Raw genomic sequence first — 23,778 nt, forward strand, 5'->3', positions numbered from 1 at the left:
TAAAGAACTGTGATAAGAAGTACAAGTGAGTTTTCTATAATGAGCTCTATAAAAATGATATAGCCTCTACTTAGAAACCTTCAACTAAAGTAAAACAAAGATAACACCACTAGGAAGCAATCATTGGAGTTCAAACAAGTCGGTTGCACAAATGTCACAGACAATATGCGGCAGTATACTGAAAACCAAGGTGTTAAATGCGCCATTCATAATACAAACTAAACAAATCCAGGCATCCTTTTCAAATTCTAACATTACATGATCACGAATAGGTAGCCAAGTTTTGAACAGTGTAAAGTAGAAAGAGAGAAAGTAGCGTAGAAAGGTACCACTTCAACTTGTACTGCCTTATTATTGTGAACTCCAATGATGACTGATAATTAGCAATTTTGCTTTGAAACCACCTTAACAATACAAAGAGGAAGGATCAGAACATAGCAGAGCTTGCAATCTTCGACTCCATGGTTGCAAAAACAATCAATCATAAAGCCAAAAAAGTAAAGGAAATCAGGCCAGCTTGCTATCCCCCCAAGACAGAGCATGAAGAAATGTTGATCAGATACAGATAATCTGTAGAATGAACATGAATGGCAGACTTATCCAGGTTGAAAGGGTCAAGGAATGTATATGAATGTGTTCAAGGGACCAAGTGAAATGAGTGATTTATAAAACCCGCAAAAAGACACAACACGAAGAAGTGTTGATGGCGCTTCAGCTCTGCAGTTAAAGCAAAAAGAGTGTCTAAGTCAACAGATCGAGAACATAGGACAATAGTAGCTGTGATTTTCTAAACATGCCATATTAAAAAGCAACTAGCAAAAGCCAAGTTTTAATTACATTTACGTTCTGTGGCTAAGATGAAAAACAGTAAGCACAACCAATTTCCAGCCATATATGTGCCTTTACCCTTAAATATATTATTTGATAGCAAGTCAAAAGTTTGAAAAATCCATGATAGGGAGCCTAATTGAAAAAGAGATCCACATCCTTCTTTCTTCACGGAAGTTCATATATGTCAATATCTTCTTATATGTGTAATAAAAAAAATCTTAATAGAAACATCAAAAAGCGACCTTAGAATATTTACCGGAGTCCGGAGAGCTTGTTATCTCAACAGCTCTCTGCCTTGATCCTTGGTTCCCACTTCTAGACTGATCCTGCAGTAGATGGTTAAATTGTAAAAAAAAAAAAAACGTTTCAGGAACGCAATATACAGTTTTACTACAAAGGAGAGGCATCAATTCACTACAAAAGAAGAACAGTTTAGATTAAAAATCTAAGTTATCGAGATAAGTAAATCATATGCATTCAAAAGACTCACATGTTGAAACCCCAAGTTTGAGTAATGTTGATGCAGCAACACCAACTTGCTGCCAAACAAGTTATGGTATCAGCATATTTATAAATAGATACTCTTGTTTATGCTAATGAACTCATGCCTCTAGTTAAGGCCACAACACATCATCAATATAACATAGGATTAATATCAAAGAAAGGACTCACCGTCTAAGAGGTATGCAGAATAAGAATTAATTTAATACAGTTAAATAAATGTATTCAATACAATCAAGAACCAACTAGTATAAAATAAATAACAAAATGATTTTTCATAAGCAGTATCTATCAGAAATAATCTAGTAGAAACATATAAAAAAAGGAGTTAGACAATTTTACCTAAGAACTTGATCCCGTAAGAAAAATTACAGGCATAAGTTAAGATAGCTAAAGCAGCAGCCCTTTTCCTTGGTCCTTGGTTCTCAATGCTAGACTGAAAGATGACCACACCAGCGGTTCAATAAAAAGTGTAATAGGTTCAATAAGATAATGAATACAAACAAGCCATATGATCATTACTCAGACTGACATATGTCTTATGTTCATATATAACTCCTCTTCCCCTCAACTTTGCTTGTAAATTTCCTAGGGACCGTAATTCATTCAAGAGAGAGAATGAAACGCATCCAAGAAGACCGATTAAGTTTCAGAAAAAGAGTGTTCAGTAACATTTTAATATCTGGAGCCAACCTTGAACCATGAATCAAACAGTAGAAAATAAATAACCCAAAAAAAAAAAGGTGATGATTAGTCAAAAAGCAATTTCTTAGCCAAAGAAACCCAATTAGACTTTGTAAACCAACTATTACAAAACCATCAACTAAAAAACCTAAAGGAAATGCCAGAGTATCCTAACACAAAGTAGTGAACCCACATATATGAGATAAATAAATTATTCTGCAGTAACTTTAGCTAACTAACCACACAGACCTTAGACATCATCTAATTATCTAGCTGAAGAACATAAGGAACATGAAAATCCATATCTTAGAATATCAAATCTACACGTAATTTGAATCATGCATTGACACCCTATCAAGATATGTAACACATAAATAAACAAGAAACTATCATCGGTGAAAATAACTTAATATCTTCAAATCCTCCTCCCCTATAATACTTCCAACTCCTGGAAAAAAAAAAATAGAAGTGACGCTAGTAATTATTGAACATTGAGTAACAAATAATTAAGATTTAAGAACGCTTTTACCAAGACTAGTCTTGTACCATCTCTTCCTCTTCAATCCACAAGCGATGGGAAAAAACAAGCAACACACTCTCTGCCTTTCATGAGTCACCAAAGTTTTGCATAATTTCAATCCTACAAAATCGGAACCAGAGATCACTACACAGAATGGAAAAGCGAAATAAGCCTGAACAGAACTCATGAACATACACCAGAGAAACCATGCAAAAGAGTATCGTCCAAAAACAAGAAAAGTGGCTGTTACCGAAACGCCACTTTTGCCAAAATCAGATTGAGACCTGCAAAGACAAAACAAAGTGAGTTATGTTACAAAAAAATTACTACCAGTTGTGTTTTGGGATATCTCTTCAACAACAAACGAAGTGATAGTGCAGGCAACTAAATTCAACAATTTCACTATGATAGGAAACAAGAAAACACACGATTTTGCTCTCCATTCATGCTAGACTCATCAAGGGAAAGAGAGTGGCCAGATATTAGCACTCCACCCGCAGGAACCTAAAGATAAATTTTAATTTCAATTACAAATATAGTAGTAGATATGGACAAAAAAACAAAATGAAAAGAAGAAAATAGATCACCCACCTGATTGCCAAGACATCACCCACCACGAAGTCATAGATTGATTTATCCACTCGTCTTCCACCTCTTGTCACCTGAGCAGCAATCAACACAGGTGTAGTGTAACTAAGGAGGGAACAAGAGTATTGAGGGAGGAAAAATTACAGTGGTGCAAATCTATACCTCGAGATGTATCTTTCTCTTTTCATCATTCAAGTTTGTTGAGAGACTGTATGTAGACACTGACAGTAGCTGCAGATGAGAAGAAAACATCAGAAAAACAATAAGGGTCATCATAAAAAAATTCTCAAATTAAGCGAAAAGTTACCTGTGACGACAATCAGAAACCTCTGTGTTGATCCCAAGTGCTAAAGACGTTACTGCAGCAACCATCAAAGTGAGATCATGGCAAGCATCTCTGTGATGAAAAAAAACACACCATATGAGAAAGTGAGAAGGGAAAACCTAAGCAACACAGGAAAAATAAAAAATAAAAGCTTCATACCAGAAACCATGATTGGTTTTGCGCTTTAGCAAGTCATCATCATCATCATTTCAACTGATGCCTTTCACTGGTAGTCCTGAGAAAATATGACAATCCTTGAGGCTTGATGCAACAAACAAAAAAAAACAAAAACATGTAAACCAAAGTTAGCTAGAGACAAGTGTGATAAAAAAAAGCAATAACCAGACATAAATAATATGGAAGTCTCATGACTGCAAACTTACCGCTCTATATTGCCGCAGGGAATCCATTGTTGTGACATTATGACAAGCCGTATTAGACAATCCTTGAGGCTGATGCAACAAAAAAAAAATTGCATACCAAAGTTAACTAGAGACAAGAGATAAAGAAATAAGCAGACATGTATAATAAGCACGTCTCATATAACTGCAATCTTAACCCCCTCCATATTGCTCTGCAGGGAGCCACTGTTGTGATCCTTTGACAACGGTATGACACAAGCTGTTGGTTTTTGCACCACCTCCTGTGAGAAAAACAAAGAAGACCAAAAACAAAAATTCGTGTTAGTAAATAAGAAGACGGGGAAAAAGGACAAAAATCAAACAGAGATAACGAGAGTGACAAGGATGAATCAACCATCACCGACATATATTAGAAGCATCCTCCTTAATCACCAATCGATCATCATAGCATTATCCTCCACAATCCGAAACAATAAAAGAAGGAGAAGTGAATAACATGGAGAATAAAGTTGAAAAATTCAGAAGCGAATACTAAGTTCAGGCAAACTTACCCCTCCATATTGCTGCAGGGAGCCATTGTTGTGAGTTGTGACATTATGACAAGCTAGTCTTGAGCGTATTTGACAATCCTTGAGGCTGGTGCAACAAGAATAAAGCATACCAAAGTTAACTAGAGACAGAAGATAACGAAATAAGCATACACATATAATAAGCCCGCCTCATATAACTGCAAAACTTACCCACTCCATATTGTTGATGAGAACAATTGTTGTGCTCCATTCACCTTATGACAAGCTGTTGGTTTTTGCACCACCGCCTGAGAGAAAAGCAAAGAAGACCAAAAATAAAAATTCGTGTTAGTAAATAAGAAGTGGGGGAAAATTACCAATAAACTAGAGACAAGTGATAGAGATAACGAGAGATAAGCATGTCACATGAGTGAAAACTTACCCCATCCATATTGCTGCTTGTTGTGATCCTTTGAGAAGCTGTTGAGGAGTAATTCCAAAAGAAGACCTGCATCAAATAGAGAGAGAGAGGATATCACTGATTAGGAAGACCAATAATTTAAAAAATCCAACAGAGGAAACGAGTGAAAAGGATGAATCAAACCACTACAAGGTTACAGATTTGCAGTCCCTCGTTTTAAAGAAAACAAGAGTTGGCAATAGCCTAGCAGGAGCGAGACAGGCAGCCATGGCTTAGTCACCCTCCTCTTGGAATATCAAATCTACACGTAATTTGAATCATGCATTGACACCCTATCAAGATATGTAACACATAAATAAACAAGAAACTATCATCGGTGAAAATAACTTAATATCTTTGAATCCTCCTCCCCTATAATACTTCCAACTCCTGCAAAAAAAATAGAAGTTACGCTAGTAATTATTGAACATTGAGTAACAAATAATTAAGATCTAAGAACACTTTTACCAAGACTAGTCTTGTACCATCTCTTCCTCTTCAATCCACAAGCGATGGGAAAAAACAAGCAACACACTCTCTGCCTTTCATGAGTCACCAAAGTTTTGCATAATTTCAGTCCTACAAAATCGGAACCAGAGATCACTAAACAGAATGGAAAAGCGAAATAAGCCTGAACAGAACTCATGAACATACACCAGAGAAACCATGCAAAAGAGTATCGTCCAAAAACAAGAAAAGTGGCTGTTACCGAAACGCCACTTTTGAGAAATATTAATGTACCAAGAAAAACAGAAGAAACCTGAAGACCATTTGATTCTCCTATCTGTGACCATGCCAAGAACAGCTCCAACTGTTGAAACTTAGGAAGAAAGAAAGAGAGAGAAGGGAGTCAAATTCTAGCTTCCTGCATATTAGAGTAATGGCTTAAAAAATGTCAGAATTTATTAAATAGATAAGTAGGTTGATCCTTGCATATGTGTAGAAGAAGATTTACCTACCTGTGACCACCATGTCAAGAACAACTCCAAATGTTGAAACTGGGGAAGAAAGAAAGAGAAGTAATGAGTCAAGTTCTAGCTTCTTACATTAGTTGAATGAATTTTATCGACAGAGAAACAAATGTCAAAGTACTCCTTCATGCTGTCAAATGAATATTATCGACAGAGAAACAGATAAAACAGAAATCCATTTTATGCAAGGAAACTTCTTAATACTCCCAGGAGATATATTACAGTAACTCTACCGAGATGCACAGTTAACACACAAGATGAGCAATTGAATAGACTAACCTTACATCGAGAGCATAAATCCTAAAAGAGTGGGAATATGTGATGCATTTCTCCTTCTGAAAGAATCAGTCAACAAATTAATGTTTCGAATAAGAAACAAAAACAGAACAATTATAATTTGAAGGAACTCTTGCCTCTGGTTTCATCATGTCGAATATTTGACATAGGATATCTTTAAAGAGTACAGGTTCCTGGGTTAAACCGTAGAAAAAGACTGCATTTCATTGGAGTGTTTGGCCCCATCTCCATCTAGGTGTGTGCATTTGAACCTGTAAACGTGGTTTTAATCATCAAAGAACCTGAGTTTAACATCCATGGGAGATATATGAGCATAGCAGCAGGCGGGTCAATGGAAAAACGAGCAACAGATCACTACCCATACATATGTCTTTGTTTCAAGAGGGGTATTCTATGTTCATAAATAATGGTACTAGTTCATTTTTAGTAAACTCAAAATCTCAAGCAGACATTATTGTTTCATCAAAAAGGGCGACATATAATCGTGTCCAGTAGATTCTTACATTTATAAGACAAAAGCATTGCCATAAATAAGTTACCTGATCATGGAGAACATTCTGGTGTCAGTATTTAGCATGTTTACCATATCCATCACTAGAAAGTTTAATCCCTTAACTGGACCTAAAGAAACTATTAAGAAAAAGAAAGAAAAAAAGAAAAAAAAAAACAGATAGAAGACACAACCATCACCAAGCAAAAGCTATACATCAAAGACTAGTAAGGAAAACTACACAGAAAAGCTATACTTACCTAGCGAATGATAAAAGGGACACGAGTTTTAAACGCCATGAGTATTATCAGGTTGAAGAGTATATTGAAAACATTTCCAGAAAGTTTAGATGCTTTAAGATCTTGGAGTGTGATGCAGTTCTCCTTCTGAAAGAGTCATTGAACAAACTGATGTTTCGAATAAGAAAGAAAAGAAAAAAAAAACAGAACAGCGAGGAATATAAATAAAAACCCATGTTATGATTTAAAAGAGCACTTGCCTTCTGGCTTAATCATGTCGAATATTTGACATGGGATATCATCAAAGAGTAGAGTTTCTTGGGTTATACATACCATGTGATGCAGCTGCTCTTTCACTGGGAGTGATCATCCCCCCATCTCCATCCACGTCGAAGCACTTGAACCTGCAAACGTGGTTTCAAATCAATAATATCAAGAGGGAAACATAAAAATAAAAACACACAAAGCTTTAAAGATCACTACCTGTGTTTAACATCCATGAGAGATATCCGAGCAAATTCAATAGAAAGGTTCATGAGACGAGATGAATGAAAACAAGCAACAGATCACTACGCATACTACATATGCATTCAAAAGACTCACATGTTGAAACCCCAAGTTTGAGTAATGTTGATGCAGCAACACCAACTTGCTGCCAAACAAGTTATGGTATCAGCATATTTATAAATAGATACTCTTATTTATGCTAATGAACTCATGCCTCTAGTTAAGGCCACAACACATCATCAATATAACATAGGATTAATATCAAAGAAAGGACTCACCGTCTAAGAGGTATGCAGAATAAGAATTAATTTAATACAGTTAAATAAATGTATTCAATACAATCAAGAACCAACTAGTATAAAATAAATAACAAAATGATTTTTCATAAGCAGTATCTAACAGAAATAATCTAGTAGAAACATATAAAAAAAGGAGTTAGACAATTTTACCTAAGAACTTGATCCCGTAAGAAAAATTACAGGCATAAGTTAAGATAGCTAAAGCAGCAGCCCTTTTCCTTGGTCCTTGGTTCTCAATGCTAGACTGAAAGATGACCATACCAGCGGTTCAATAAAAAGTGTAATAGGTTCAATAAGATAATGAATACAAACAAGCCATATGATCATTACTCAGAGTGACATATGTCTTATGTTCATATATAACTCCTCTTCCCCTCAACTTTGCTTGTATATTTCCTAGGGACCGTAATTCATTCAAGAGAGAGAATGAAACGCATCCAATAAGACCGATTAAGTTTCAGAAAAAGAGTGTTCAGTAACATTTTAATATCTGGAGCCAACCTGGAACCATGAATCAAACAGTAGAAAATAAATAACCCAAAAAAAAAAGGTGATGATTAGTCAAAAAGCAATTTCTTAGCCAAAGAAACCCAATTAGACTTTGTAAACCAACTATTACTTGCATCGATAATTTACATACACGAAAGAAAACCACAATTGCAATTTAAAAGTCAAAACACTAAAAAGCTAACTCAATAATGTACTATAGGTATAGAAAGAAAGAGACGAAACATGAGAACCATTAAAAGAAAGAGACCAAAACGTGATATATCCTCTGTATCTTCATAAGAACATGGGACCTTATTTATTAGTTGTGATTTGGTAAACATGTCATAGTAAGGAGCAACTTGCAAAAGCCAGTTTCTAATTAGATTGACATTTTGTGCCTAAGCTGAAAAGCAGTAAGCACAAACAGTCTATCAACCCCTAATATACTTTATGATGGCAAGTCAAAGGTTTGATAAGTTCAAGAAATCCATGAGAGGGAACCTCAATGAAATGAGATAAAGAGCCTTTTTCTTCAATGAAATTCACATGAAATGTCAATATCTTCATATATGTATCAAATTGAATCTAGTTGAAACATAAAAAGAATGAGCTTAGACTATTTACCAGAGAGCTCGTTCTCCCGGAAGAGGAATTAAAGGCAGAAGTCAAGACAGCTAAAAGCACCAGCCCTTTGCCACTACTAGACGGTCCTTGGTTCTCCCACTACTAGACGGATCCTGCAGCAAGAGGGTATACTGTAAACAAATTTTCATGAATTAACATTTGCATACAGTGTAACAATCACATTAACAAAACACCCCCTTACAGTCCTAATAACCTAAAAGATATGTGCGAACAGAAAGCTTTACGGTAGCTTTAGTATAATCCCATGAAAAGATAAGTATTGAAGAGGTACAGTTCATTTCCCTTTGTGATTTTGTATAATGGAACTTTTGTGATCTATCTATTTCAGGAAACATAATAGAAGCTCCAACGACCTGTTGTGGGTACCCTAAGAAAACATTTAGTCAAAAAAACATAAACAGCCAAAGCTAGTTAAGGAAACGACAACTATTACAAAACCATCTACTAAGAAACCTAAAGGAAATGCCAGAGTATCCTAACACAAAGTAGTGAACCCACATAATCAAGAGATAAATAAATTATTCTATAGTAACTTTGGTTAACTAACCACACAGACCTTAAACATCATCAAATTATCTAGCTGAAGAACATAAGGAACATGAAAATCCATATCTTAGAATATCAAATCTACACGTGTATTGAATCATGCATTGACACCCTATCAAGATATGTAACACATAAATAAACCAGAAACTATCATCGGTGAAAATAACTTAATATCTTCGGCTCCTCCTCCCCTATAATACTTCCAACTCCGGAAAAAAAAAAAAAAAAATAGAAGTTACGCTAGTAATTATTGAACATTGAGTAACACATAATTAAAATCTAAGAACACTTTTACCAAGACTAGTCTTGTACCATCTCTTCCTCTTCAATCCACAAGCGATGGGAAAAAACAAGCTCTGCCTTTCATGAGTCATTAAAGTTTTGCATAATTTCAGTCCTACAAAATCTGAACCAGAGATCACTAAACAGAATGGAAAAGCGAAATAAGCCTGAACAGAACTCATGAACATACAACAGAGAAACCATGCGAAAGAGTATCGTCCAAAAATAAGAATTCAATATGCAAAGAGGAACAAATAAATGTAAAAACGCTATTACAAGTGCCTTTCATAAAGTGTTTTGCATCACTAGATAATGGGAAAGCGAAATAAGTCTGACCGGAACACATGACCATGGAAGAGAGAATCCTCCAACAACCTCTGGTACAAGTTCTTTGTTATGTCACTCCTATTGCATCAACTGAAAAATTGATAGAATTTAGTAGAATTTGTAACACACTCCTCTTTCTATATTCTTAAACCGTATAATAGTATAACACCATAAGAAAATAAATATAACAATATAACAGAATTTGTAACAAAAATATAACAGTATAACACCAATAAAACCTACCCGTAAAAATTCCGCAACTTAAGCAGACAGTACTTGTTGCTCATGCGTACTATGTTTTTACATGTCAAAGGAACATGGAAGTACCACATTGCTGAAGGAAGCAGTTATCAGAGTTCAAAGAAGTCGCCACCTGCAGAAATTATTGCACAAATGTCACAGACAATATGCGGCAGAATACAGAAACTAAGAGATGGAACACATAACTAAACCAGAGCAGCTTAGATATCAAACAATGAGTCTGATCCAAATAAAACAGCTTAAAACGTAGTGAAAATGTTACTGCAAGATTGTTAGCAAATATATCTGATCCCAATACAATTACTAGCATACCATACACGCTATTAAGTCACAATATCGATTATGACCAAATGCTGATAACGACATGAAACAAGATGACCTGTGAAACCTCTTAAATAACTAATTATGTATATACACCCTGACTTACATTTACCAAGATCATGCAAAAAAACCTATGCACCTTTTTAATTTCAGTGCTAAGACCAAAGCGCAACCAAACAAAAAACTTAAAAAGTCAAAAATGTATACCTTGCAGGTCACTTTATCCCCCATCGCTACCTCTCCAGTTTCTCTAGAGAGATGGTCAATATCAGCAGCGCAAAAATCTGGCAAAATGATTGCACATAAAAAGATTTTCTGAAGCAAGGTCCTAAACACTATAGGCAGTGTAGATTATTTTTGTTCTACAACAAAAGTAACAATTTTGATGCAACATCAAAGTTATCCAACCAAAAAAGACAAACAGGTAACCATATACATTCAATAGGAATATCTGTTTGCTATTGCTGAAACGCCACTTTTACTCAATAGAATCACAATGATAAAAGTGTCTAATGGATTGAAACTAAGCTGTTGGCTGTTACTGAAACGCCACTTCTGAGCAATATTAATGTACCAAGAAAAACAGAAGAAACCTGAAGACCATTTGATTCTCCTATCTGTGACCATGCCAAGAACAGCTCCAAATGTTGACACTGGGGAAAAAAGAAAGAGAAGTGATGAGTCAAGTTTTAGCTTCTTACATTAGTTGAATGAATTTTATCGACAGAGAAACAAATGTCAAAGTACTCGTTCATGTTGTCAAATGAATTTTATCGACAGAGAAACAGATAAAACAGAAATCCATTTTATGCAAGCAACCTTCTTAATACTCCCACGAGAAAGAAGTATATTACAGTGACTCTACCGAGATGCACAGTTAACACACAAGATGAGGAATTGAATAGACAGACCTTACATGCAGAGCATAAAATCCTCACAAGAGATTGATAGTTGTGACAATGGAAGCGTATCTTCTGTGATCCTAATGAAACTTGAACAGCAAAATGTAGCATCAGCATAAGTACACAAATATAAAAGCCATATCAAAGAAAAGAAACACTCAAAACCATATCACACTATAACAATGATTTCATACCACATTAGAACATCCTCTAGACTATACTCACAGCTCTAACATTCGCATTAGTGTTTTTTAGGATTTCTGTTTTATATGCATCATGTTGCAACCAAATAAATATTTAGTTGCTAATAGTTTCAATAGCCATTAAACGAAAGACTGAATAAACAAAGGGAGGCAAACCTTTATTAAAAACCACGAATTAGATGCTTTCAGATCCTGGAGGGTGAATATGTGATGCATTTCTCCTTCTGAAAGAGTCACTCAACAAATTAGTGTTTCGAATAAGAAACAAAAACAGAACAGTCAGGAATATGAAAAGACCATGTTATGATTTGAAGGAACTCTTACCTCTAGTTTCATCATGTCATTGGTGAAGAACGCGTTTCATTTCCCTCTGTGATTTTGTACAATGGAAATTTAGGAGACAAGCCTTCGAGGGAACCACCAGCCAGATTTATGTATCTCTGCACAAAACTGTACAATGAGCAAAAAAACATAGAAAAGGAGGAGCAAATATTTATGCTGAGAGGCAAAACTGATGAAGCATATTACTTGGCTAAACTCAAAGGCAATTTGCTTTTTCTTTGGGACCACACGTTGACCAACCCAAAACAAAAATTTCAGCATGAGTATCTAGTAAATGCATTTCCTCTTCATCTTGGTCAAAATTTTGAATCACTTATATGAAAACATGCACACATCTTGACAAACATGGATATTGTTTCTAAATTTCTCACCTAGACTTATTGAAAAGAAGAAGAAAAACATAAAAAATATCAGTTTGTCAATAACTCATATATTACCTATGTTTCAGGAAAAGGAGAACAAGTAAGGATCCTTGACATTCTCGGAGGAAACTTTCATGCTGGTGAAATTCTGTTTTTCCTCCATGTGCAAACCAAAAGTAGAAAAAAAAATAACCCAAAATGCCATTTACCTTGCTATGACTAATCGTATTTACCTCTTTTTCCAACTTGATAGTAGCAATCCCAGGCTGACTTAGGAAGACAAAAAAAAAAAAAAAAAAAAAAAGATGAGTAAATTTACCAATTAAAGAACTGTGATAAGAAGTACAAGTGAGTTTTCTATAATGAGCTCTATAAAAATGATATAGCCTCTACTTAGAAACCTTCAACTAAAGTAAAACAAAGATAACACCACTAGGAAGCAATCATTGGAGTTCAAACAAGTCGGTTGCACAAATGTCACAGACAATATGCGGCAGTATACTGAAAACCAAGGTGTTAAATGCGCCATTCATAATACAAACTAAACAAATCCAGGCATCCTTTTCAAATTCTAACATTACATGATCACGAATAGGTAGCCAAGTTTTGAACAGTGTAAAGTAGAAAGAGAGAAAGTAGCGTAGAAAGGTACCACTTCAACTTGTACTGCCTTATTATTGTGAACTCCAATGATGACTGATAATTAGCAATTTTGCTTTGAAACCACCTTAACAATACAAAGAGGAAGGATCAGAACATAGCAGAGCTTGCAATCTTCGACTCCATGGTTGCAAAAACAATCAATCATAAAGCCAAAAAAGTAAAGGAAATCAGGCCAGCTTGCTATCCCCCCAAGACAGAGCATGAAGAAATGTTGATCAGATACAGATAATCTGTAGAATGAACATGAATGGCAGACTTATCCAGGTTGAAAGGGTCAAGGAATGTATATGAATGTGTTCAAGGGACCAAGTGAAATGAGTGATTTATAAAACCCGCAAAAAGACACAACACGAAGAAGTGTTGATGGCGCTTCAGCTCTGCAGTTAAAGCAAAAAGAGTGTCTAAGTCAACAGATCGAGAACATAGGACAATAGTAGCTGTGATTTTCTAAACATGCCATATTAAAAAGCAACTAGCAAAAGCCAAGTTTTAATTACATTTACGTTCTGTGGCTAAGATGAAAAACAGTAAGCACAACCAATTTCCAGCCATATATGTGCCTTTACCCTTAAATATATTATTTGATAGCAAGTCAAAAGTTTGAAAAATCCATGATAGGGAGCCTAATTGAAAAAGAGATCCACATCCTTCTTTCTTCACGGAAGTTCATATATGTCAATATCTTCTTATATGTGTAATAAAAAAAATCTTAATAGAAACATCAAAAAGCGACCTTAGAATATTTACCGGAGTCCGGAGAGCTTGTTATCTCAACAGCTCTCTGCCTTGATCCTTGGTTCCCACTTCTAGACTGATCCTGCAGTAGATGGTTAAATTGTAAAAAAAAAAAAAACGTTTCAGGAACGCAATATACAGTTTTACTACAAAGGAGAGGCATCAATTCACTACAAAAGAAGAACAGTTTAGATTAAAAATCTAAGTTATCGAGATAAGTAAATCATATGCATTCAAAAGACTCACATGTTGAAACCCCAAGTTTGAGTAATGTTGATGCAGCAACACCAACTTGCTGCCAAACAAGTTATGGTATCAGCATATTTATAAATAGATACTCTTGTTTATGCTAATGAACTCATGCCTCTAGTTAAGGCCACAACACATCATCAATATAACATAGGATTAATATCAAAGAAAGGACTCACCGTCTAAGAGGTATGCAGAATAAGAATTAATTTAATACAGTTAAATAAATGTATTCAATACAATCAAGAACCAACTAGTATAAAATAAATAACAAAATGATTTTTCATAAGCAGTATCTATCAGAAATAATCTAGTAGAAACATATAAAAAAAGGAGTTAGACAATTTTACCTAAGAACTTGATCCCGTAAGAAAAATTACAGGCATAAGTTAAGATAGCTAAAGCAGCAGCCCTTTTCCTTGGTCCTTGGTTCTCAATGCTAGACTGAAAGATGACCACACCAGCGGTTCAATAAAAAGTGTAATAGGTTCAATAAGATAATGAATACAAACAAGCCATATGATCATTACTCAGACTGACATATGTCTTATGTTCATATATAACTCCTCTTCCCCTCAACTTTGCTTGTAAATTTCCTAGGGACCGTAATTCATTCAAGAGAGAGAATGAAACGCATCCAATAAGACCGATTAAGTTTCAGAAAAAGAGTGTTCAGTAACATTTTAATATCTGGAGCCAACCTTGAACCATGAATCAAACAGTAGAAAATAAATAACCCAAAAAAAAAAAGGTGATGATTAGTCAAAAAGCAATTTCTTAGCCAAAGAAACCCAATTAGACTTTGTAAACCAACTATTACAAAACCATCAATTAAAAAACCTAAAGGAAATACCAGAGTATCCTAACACAAAGTAGTGAACCCACATATAAGAGATAAATAAATTATTCTACAGTAACTTTAGCTAACTAACCACACAGACCTTAAACATCATCTAATTATCTAGCTGAAGAACATAAGGAACATGAAAATCCATATCTTAGAATATCAAATCTACACGTAATTTGAATCATGCATTGACACCCTATCAAGATATGTAACACATAAATAAACAAGAAACTATCATCGGTGAAAATAACTTAATATCTTCAAATCCTCCTCCCCTACAATACTTCCAACTCCTGGAAAAAAAAAATAGAAGTGACGCTAGTAATTATTGAACATAGTAACAAATAACTAAGATCTAAGAACACTTTTACCAAGACTAGTCTTGTACCATCTCTTCCTCTTCAATCCACAAGCGATGGGAAAAAACAAGCAACACACTCTCTGCCTTTCATGAGTCACCAAAGTTTTGCATAATTTCAATCCTACAAAATCGGAACCAGAGATCACTACACAGAATGGAAAAGCGAAATAAGCCTGAACAGAACTCATGAACATACACCAGAGAAACCATGCAAAAGAGTATCGTCCAAAAACAAGAAAAGTGGCTGTTACCGAAACGCCACTTTTGCCAAAATCAGATTGAGACCTGCAAAGACAAAACAAAGTGAGTTATGTTACAAAAAAATTACTACCAGTTGTGTTTTGGGATATCTCTTCAACAACAAACGAAGTGATAGTGCAGGCAACTAAATTCAACAATTTCACTATGATAGGAAACAAGAAAACACACGATTTTGCTCTCCAGTCATGCTAGACTCATCAAGGGAAAGAGAGTGGCCAGATATTAGCACTCCGCCCGCAGGAACCTAAAGATAAATTTTAATTTCAATTACAAATATAGTAGTAGATATGGACAAAAAACCAAAATGAAAAGAAGAAAATAGATCACCCACCTGATTGCCAATACATCACCCACCACGAAGTCATAGATTGATTTATCCACTCGTCTTCCACCTCTTGTCACCTGAGCAGCAATCAACACAGGTGTAGTGTAACTAAGGAGGGAACAAGAGTATTGAGGGAGGAAAAATTACAGTGGTGCAAATCTATACCTCGAGATGTATCTTTCTCTTTTCATCATTCAAGTTTGTTGAGAGACTGTATGTAGACACTGACAGTAGCTGCAGATGAGAAGAAAACATCAGAAAAACAATAAGGGTCATCATCAAAAATTTCTCAAATTAAGCGAAAAGCTACCTGTGACGACAATCAGAAACCTCTGTGTTGATCCCAAGTGCTAAAGACGTTACTGCAGCAACCATCAAAGTGAGATCATGGCAAGCATCTCTGTGATGAAAAAAAACACACCATATGAGAAAGTGAGAAGGGAAAACCTAAGCAACACAGGAAAAATAAAAAATAAAAGCTTCATACCAGAAACCATGATTGGTTTTGCGCTTTAGCAAGTCATCATCATCATCATTTCAACTGATACCTTTCACTGGTAGTCCTGAGAGAATATGACAATCCTTGAGGCTTGATGCAACAAACAAAAAAAAACAAAAACATGTAAACCAAAGTTAGCTAGAGACAAGTGTGATAAAAAAAAGCAATAACCAGACATAAATAATATGGAAGTCTCATGACTGCAAACTTACCGCTCTATATTGCCGCAGGGAATCCATTGTTGTGACATTATGACAAGCCGTATTAGACAATCCTTGAGGCTGATGCAGCAAAAAAAAAATTGCATACCAAAGTTAACTAGAGACAAGAGATAAAGAAATAAGCAGACATATATAATAAGCACGTCTCATATAACTGCAATCTTAACCCCCTCCATATTGCTCTGCAGGGAGCCACTGTTGTGATCCTTTGACAACGGTATGATACAAGCTGTTGGTTTTTGCACCACCTCCTGTGAGAAAAACAAAGAAGACCAAAAACAAAAATTCGTGTTAGTAAATAAGAAGACGGGGAAAAAGGACAAAAATCAAACAGAGATAACGAGAGTGACAAGGATGAATCAACCATCACCGACATATATTAGAAGCATCCTCCTTAATCACCAATCGATCATCATAGCATTATCCTCCACAATCTGAAACAATAAAAGAAGGAGAAGTGAATAACATGGAGAATAAAATTGAAAAATTCAGAAGCGAATACTAAGTTCAGGCAAACTTACCCCTCCATATTGCTGCAGGGAGCCATTGTTGTGAGTTGTGACATTATGACAAGCTAGTCTTGAGCGTATTTGACAATCCTTGAGGCTGGTACAACAAGAATAAAGCATACCAAAGTTAACTAGAGACAGAAGATAACGAAATAAGTATACACATATAATAAGCCCGCCTCATATAACTGCAAAACTTACCCACTCCATATTGTTGATGAGAACAATTGTTGTGCTCCATTCACCTTATGACAAGCTGTTGGTTTTTGCACCACCGCATGAGAGAAAAGAAAAGAAGACCAAAAATAAAAATTTGTGTTAGTAAATAAGAAGTGGGGGAAAATTACCAATAAACTAGAGACAAGTGATAGAGATAACGAGAGATAAGCATGTCACATGAGTGAAAACTTACCCCATCCATATTGCTGCTTGTTGTGATCCTTTGAGAAGCTGTTGAGGAGTAATTCCAAAAGAAGACCTGCATCAAATAGAGAGAGAGAGAGGATATCACTGATTAGGAAGACCAATAATTTAAAAAATCCAACAGAGGAAACGAGTGAAAAGGATGAATCAAACCACTACAAGGTTACAGATTTGCAGTCCCTCGTTTTAAAGAAAACAAGAGTTGGCAATAGCCTAGCAGGAGCGAGACAGGCAGCCATGGCTTAGTCACCCTCCTCTTGGAATATCAAATCTACACGTAATTTGAATCATGCATTGACACCCTATCAAGATATGTAACACATAAATAAACAAGAAACTATCATCGGTGAAAATAACTTAATATCTTTGAATCCTCCTCCCCTATAATACTTCTAACTCCTGGAAAAAAAATAGAAGTTACGCTAGTAATTATTGAACATTGAGTAACAAATAATTCAGATCTAAGAACACTTTTACCAAGACTAGTCTTGTAGCATCTCTTCCTCTTCAATCCACAAGCGATGGGAAAAAACAAGCAACACACTCTCTGCCTTTCATGAGTCACCAAAGTTTTGCATAATTTCAATCCTACAAAATCGGAACCAGAGATCACTAAACAGAATGGAAAAGCGAAATAAGCCTGAACAGAACTCATGAACATACACCAGAGAAACCATGCAAAAGAGTATCGTCCAAAAACAAGAAAAGTGGCTGTTACCGAAACGCCACTGTTGCCAAAATCAGATTGAGACCTGCAAAGACAAAACAAAGTGAGTTATGTTACAAAAAAATTTCTACCAGTTGTGTTTTGGGATATCTCTTCAACAACAAACGAAGTGATAGTGCAGGCAACTAAATTCAACAATTTCACTATGATAGGAAACAAGAAAATACACGATTTTGCTCTCCAGTCATGCTAGACTCATCAAGGGAAAGAGAGTGGCCAGATATTAGCACTCCACCCGCAGGAACCTAAAGATAAATTTTAATTTCAATTAAAAATATAGTAGTAGATATGGAAAAAAAACAAAATGAAAAGAAGAAAATAGATCACCCACTTGATTGCCAAGACATCACCCACCACGAAGTCATAGATTGATTTATCCACTCGTCTTCCACCTCTTGTCACCTGAGCAGCAATCAACACAGGTGTAGTGTAACTAAGGAGGGAACAAGAGTATTGAGGGAGGAAAAATTACAGTGGTGCAAATCTATACCTCGAGATGTATCTTTCTCTTTTCATCATTCAAGTTTGTTGAGAGACTGTATGTAGACACTGACAGTAGCTGCAGATGAGAAGAAAACATCAGAAAAACAATAAGGGTCATCATCAAAGATTTCTCAAATTAAGCGAAAAGTTACCTGTGACGACAATCAGAAACCTCTGTGTTGATCCCAAGTGCTAAAGACGTTACTGCAGCAACCATCAAAGTGAAATCATGGCAAGCATCTCTGTGATGAAAAAAACACACCATATGAGAAAGTGAGAAGGGAAAACCTAAGCAACACAGGAAAAATAAAAAATAAAAGCTTCATACCAGAACCCATGATTGGTTTTGCGCTTTAGCAAGTCATCATCATCATCATTTCAACTGATGCCTTTCACTGGAAGTCCTGAGAAAATATGACAATCCTTGAGGCTTGACGTAACAAACAAAAAAAACAAAAACATGTAAACCAAAGTTAGCTAGAGACAAGTGTGATAAAAAAAGCAATAACCAGACATAAATAATATGGAAGTCTCATGACTGCATACTTACCGCTCTATATTGCCGCAGGGAATCCATTGTTGTGACATTATGACAAGCCGTATTAGACAATCTTTGAGGCTGATGCAACAATAAAAAATTTGCATACCAAAGTTAACTAGAGACAAGAGATAAAGAAATAAGCAGACATATATAATAAGCACGTCTCATATAACTGCAAACTTAACCCCCTCCATATTGCTCTGCAGGGAGCCACTGTTGTGATCCTTTGACAACGGTATGACACAAGCTGTTGGTTTTTGCACCACCTCCTGTGAGAAAAAGAAAGAAGACCAAAAACAAAAATTCGTGTTAGTAAATAAGAAGACGGGGAAAAAGGACAAAAATCAAACAGAGATAACGAGAGTGACAAAGATGAATCAACCATCACCGACATATATTAGAAGCATCCTCCTCAAACACCAATCGATCATCATAGCATTATCCTCCACAATCTGAAACAATAAAAGAAGGAGAAGTGAATAACATGGAGAATAAAATTGAAAAATTCAGAAGCGAATACTAAGTTCAGGCAAACTTACCCCTCCATATTGCTGCAGGGAGCCATTGTTGTGAGTTGTGACATTATGACAAGCTAGTCTAGAGCGTATTTGACAATCCTTGAGGCTGGTGCAACAAGAAAATAAGCATACCAAAGTTAACTAGAGAGAGAAGATAACGAAATAAGCATACACATATAATAAGCCCGCCTCATATAACTGCAAAACTTACCCACTCCATATTGTTGATGAGAACAATTGTTGTGCTCCATTCACCTTATGACAAGCTGTTGGTGTTTGCACCACCGCCTGAGAGAAAAGCAAAGAAGACCAAAAATAAAAATTCGTGTTAGTAAATAAGAAGTGGGGGATAATTACCAATAAACTAGAGACAAGTGATAGAGATAACGAGAGATAAGCATGTCACATGAGTGAAAACTTACCCCATCCATATTGCTGCTTGTTGTGATCCTTTGAGAAGCTGTTGAGGAGTAATTCCAAAAGAAGACCTGCATCAAATAGAGAGAGAGAGGATATCACTGATTAGGAAGACCAATAATTTAAAAAATCCAACAGAGGAAACGAGTGAAAAGGATGAATCAAATCAATACAAGGTTACAGATTTACAGTCCCTCGTTTTAAAGAAAACAAGAGTTGGCAATAGCCTAGCAGGAGCGAGACAGGCAGCCATGGCTTAGTCACCCTCCTCTTGGAATATCAAATCTACACGTAATTTGAATCATGCATTGACACCCTATCAAGATATGTAACACATAAATAAACAAGAAACTATCATCGGTGAAAATAACTTAATATCTTCGAATCCTCCTCCCCTATAATACTTCCAACTCCTGGAAAAAAAATAGAAGTTACGCTAGTAATTATTGAACATTGAGTAACAAATAATTAAGATCTAAGAACACTTTTACCAAGACTAGTCTTGTACCATCTCTTCCTCTTCAATCCACAAGCGATGGGAAAAAACAAGCAACACACTCTCTGCCTTTCATGAGTCACCAAAGTTTTGCATAATTTCAATCCTACAAAATCGGAACCAGAGATCACTAAACAGAATGGAAAAGCGAAATAAGCCTGAACAGAACTCATGAACATACACCAGAGAAACCATGCAAAAGAGTATCGTCCAAAAACAAGAAAAGTGGCTGTTACCGAAACGCCACTTTTGAGAAATATTAATGTACCAAGAAAAACAGAAGAAACTTGAACGCCATTTGATTCTCCTATATGTGACCATGCCAAGAACAGCTCCAAATGTTGAAACTGAGGAAGAAAGAAAGAGAGAGAAGGGAGTCAAATTCTAGCTTCCTGCATATTAGAGTAATGGCTTAAAAAATGTCAGAATTTATTAAATAGATAAGTAGGTTGATCCTTGCATATGTGTAGAAGAAGATTTACCTACCTGTGACCACCATGTCAAGAACAACTCCAAATGTTGAAACTGGGGAAGAGAAGTGATGAGTCAAGTTCTAGCTTCTTACATTAGTTGAATGAATTTTATCGACAGAGAAACAAATGTCAAAGTACTCCTTCATGTTGTCAAATGAATATTATCGACAGAGAAACAGATAAAACAGAAATCCATTTTATGCAAGAAAACTTCTACCGAGATGCAGCTGAGCAATTGAATAGACTTACCTTACATCGAGAGCATAAATCCTAAAAGTGTGGGAATATGTGATGCATTTCTCCTTATGAAAGAGTCAGTCAACAAATTAATGTTTCGAATAAGAAACAAAAACAGAACAATTATATTTTAAAGGAACTCTTGCCTCTGGTTTCATCATGTCGAATATTTGACATAGGATATCTTCAAAGAGTACAGGTTCCTGGGTTAAACATTCCATGCGATGCAGCTGCTCTCCGTAGAAAAAAACTGCATTTCATTGGAGTGTTTGGCCCCATCTCCATCTATGTGTGTGCATTTGAACCTGTAAACGTGGTTTTAATCATCTAAGAACCTGAGTTTAACATCAATGGGAGATATATGAGCATAGCAGCAGGCGGGTCAATGGAAAAACGAGCAACAGATCACTACCCATACATATGTCTTTGTTTCAAGAGGGGTTTTCTATGTTCATAAATAATGGTACTATTTCATTTTTAGTAAATTCAAAATCTCAAGCAGACATTATTGTTTCATCAAAAAGGGCGACATATAATCGTGCCTAGTAAATTCTTACATTTATAAGACAAAAGCATTGCCATAAATAAGTTACCTGATCATGGAGAACATTCTGGTGTCAGTATTTAGCATGTTTACCATATCCATCACTAGAAAGTTTAATCCCATAACTGGACCTAAAGAAACTATTAAGAAAAAGAAAGAAAAAAAGAAAAAGAAAAAAAACAGATAGAAGACACAACCATCACCAAGCAAAAGCTATACATCAAAGACTAGTAAAAAACTCCACAGAAAAGCTATAAAAGGGACACGAGTTTTAAACGCCATGAGTATTATCAGGTTGAAGAGTATATTGAAAACATTTCCAGAAAGTTTAGATGCTTTAAGATCTTGGAGTGTGATGCAGTTCTCCTTCTGAAAGAGTCATTGAACAAACTGATGTTTCGAATAAGAAAGAAAAGAAAAAAAAAACACAACAGCGAGGAATATAAATAAAAACCCATGTTATGATTTAAAAGAGCACTTGCCTTCTGGCTTAATCATGTCGAATATTTGACATGGGATATCATCAAAGAGTAGAGTTTCTTGGGTTATACATACCATGTGATGCAGCTGCTCTTTTGTCGAAAATTTGCATTTCACTGGGAGTGATCATCACCCCCATCTCCATCCAGGTCGAAGCACTTGAACCTGCAAACATGGTTTCAAATCAATAATATCAAGAGGGAAACATAAAAATAAAAACACACGAAGCTTCCAAGATCACTACCTGTGTTTAACATCCATGAGAGATATACGAGCAAATTCAATAGAAAGGTTCACGAGACGAGATGAATGAAAACAAGCAACAGATCACTACGCATACTACATATGCATTCAAAAGACTCACATGTTGAAACCCCAAGTTTGAGTAATGTTGATGCAGCAACACCAACTTGCTGCCAAACAAGTTATGGTATCAGCATATTTATAAATAGATACTCTTGTTTATGCTAATAAACTCATGCCTCTAGTTAAGGCCACAACACATCATCAATGTAACATAGGATTAATATCAAAGAAAGGACTCACCGTCTAAGAGGTATGCAGAATAAGAATTAATTTAATACAGTTAAATAAATGTATTCAATACAATCAAGAACCAAATAGTATAAAATAAATAACAAAATGATTTTTCATAAGCAGTATCTATCAGAAATAATCTAGTAGAAACATATAAAAAAAAGGAGTTAGACAATTTTACCTAAGAACTTGATCCCGTAAGAAAAATTACAGGCATAAGTTAAGATAGATAAAGCAGCAGCCCTTTTCCTTGGTCCTTGGTTCTCAATGCTAGACTGAAAGATGACCATACCAACGGTTCAATAAAAAGTGTAATAGGTTCAATAAGATAATGAATACAAGCAAGCCATATGATCATTACTCAGACTGACATATGTCTTATGTTCATATATAACTCCTCTTCCCCTCAACTTTGCTTGTAAATTTCCTAGGGACCGTAATTCATTCAAGAGAGAGAATGAAACGCATCCAATAAGACCGATTAAGTTTCAGAAAAAGAGTGTTCAGTAACATTTTAATATCTGGGGCCAACCTGGAACCATGAATCAAACAGTAGAAAATAAATAACCCAAAAAAAAAAAAAGGTGATCATTAGTCAAAAAGCAATTTCTTAGCCAAAGAAACCCAATTAGACTTTGTAAACCAACAATAACTTGCATCGATAATTTACATACACGAAAGAAAACCACAATTGCAATTTAAAAATCAAAACACTAAAAAGCTAACTCAATAATGTACTATAGGTATAGAAAGAAAGAGACGAAACATGAGAACCATTAAAAGAAAGAGACCAAAACGTGATATATCCTCTGTATCTGCATAAGAACATGGGACCTTATTTATTAGTTGTGAATTGGTAAACATGTCATAGTAAGGAGCAACTTGCAAAAGCCAGTTTCTAATTAGATTGACATTTTGTGCCTAAACTGAAAAGCAGTAAGCACAAATAGATTTTTCTCTATCAACCCC

At 35.5% G+C, this 23,778-nt stretch overlaps 1 protein-coding gene across 11 annotated transcripts in view; it reads right to left on the reverse strand.

The window, feature by feature from the left end:
• The window catches only part of LOC104711932 (uncharacterized), a 32,336-nt gene that overhangs the window by 5,207 nt on the left and 3,351 nt on the right, over positions 1 to 23,778 (reverse strand). Inside the window, exons 9-88 of one of the 11 annotated variants that reach the window (XM_087466417.1) lie at positions 23,171 to 23,341; positions 22,991 to 23,084; positions 22,637 to 22,685; positions 21,842 to 22,437; positions 21,389 to 21,553; positions 20,807 to 20,885; positions 20,534 to 20,644; positions 20,414 to 20,455; positions 20,216 to 20,327; positions 20,048 to 20,113; positions 19,837 to 19,913; positions 19,647 to 19,731; positions 19,500 to 19,559; positions 19,281 to 19,376; positions 19,117 to 19,185; positions 18,895 to 18,996; positions 18,719 to 18,808; positions 18,574 to 18,642; positions 18,415 to 18,485; positions 18,251 to 18,328; positions 18,020 to 18,108; positions 17,834 to 17,944; positions 17,510 to 17,627; positions 17,346 to 17,411; positions 17,135 to 17,189; positions 16,946 to 17,030; positions 16,799 to 16,858; positions 16,580 to 16,675; positions 16,416 to 16,484; positions 16,192 to 16,293; positions 16,015 to 16,104; positions 15,870 to 15,938; positions 15,711 to 15,781; positions 15,548 to 15,623; positions 15,315 to 15,403; positions 15,129 to 15,239; positions 14,451 to 15,050; positions 14,261 to 14,354; positions 13,908 to 13,956; positions 13,674 to 13,743; positions 12,916 to 13,303; positions 12,339 to 12,533; positions 11,884 to 11,999; positions 11,716 to 11,783; positions 11,366 to 11,445; positions 11,048 to 11,107; positions 10,662 to 10,738; positions 10,116 to 10,245; positions 9,882 to 9,962; positions 9,559 to 9,669; positions 8,697 to 8,809; positions 7,914 to 8,084; positions 7,734 to 7,827; positions 7,381 to 7,429; positions 7,111 to 7,181; positions 6,799 to 6,924; positions 6,165 to 6,299; positions 6,031 to 6,086; positions 5,740 to 5,778; positions 5,522 to 5,645; positions 5,249 to 5,359; positions 4,925 to 5,170; positions 4,763 to 4,828; positions 4,552 to 4,628; positions 4,363 to 4,447; positions 4,206 to 4,266; positions 3,997 to 4,092; positions 3,833 to 3,901; positions 3,609 to 3,710; positions 3,432 to 3,521; positions 3,287 to 3,355; positions 3,128 to 3,198; positions 2,965 to 3,040; positions 2,732 to 2,820; positions 2,546 to 2,656; positions 1,865 to 2,464; positions 1,675 to 1,768; positions 1,322 to 1,370; positions 1,088 to 1,157; positions 330 to 717 (exon numbers count right to left, since the gene is read on the reverse strand). In XM_087466417.1, the coding sequence (XP_087322543.1) occupies positions 18,940 to 18,996; positions 19,117 to 19,185; positions 19,281 to 19,376; positions 19,500 to 19,559; positions 19,647 to 19,731; positions 19,837 to 19,913; positions 20,048 to 20,056 (453 nt within the window). In that variant the 5' untranslated portion in view covers positions 20,057 to 20,113; positions 20,216 to 20,327; positions 20,414 to 20,455; ... (5 more) ...; positions 22,991 to 23,084; positions 23,171 to 23,341 and the 3' untranslated portion in view covers positions 330 to 717; positions 1,088 to 1,157; positions 1,322 to 1,370; ... (60 more) ...; positions 18,719 to 18,808; positions 18,895 to 18,939. The other 10 variants (XM_087466418.1, XM_087466420.1, XM_087466419.1 and 7 more) reach the window with 10 other exon arrangements.

The sequence above is a fragment of the Camelina sativa genome, chromosome 9, assembly GCF_030686135.1.
Source record: "Camelina sativa cultivar CO46 ecotype springtype chromosome 9, ASM3068613v1".
Taxonomy (NCBI): domain Eukaryota; kingdom Viridiplantae; phylum Streptophyta; class Magnoliopsida; order Brassicales; family Brassicaceae; genus Camelina; species Camelina sativa.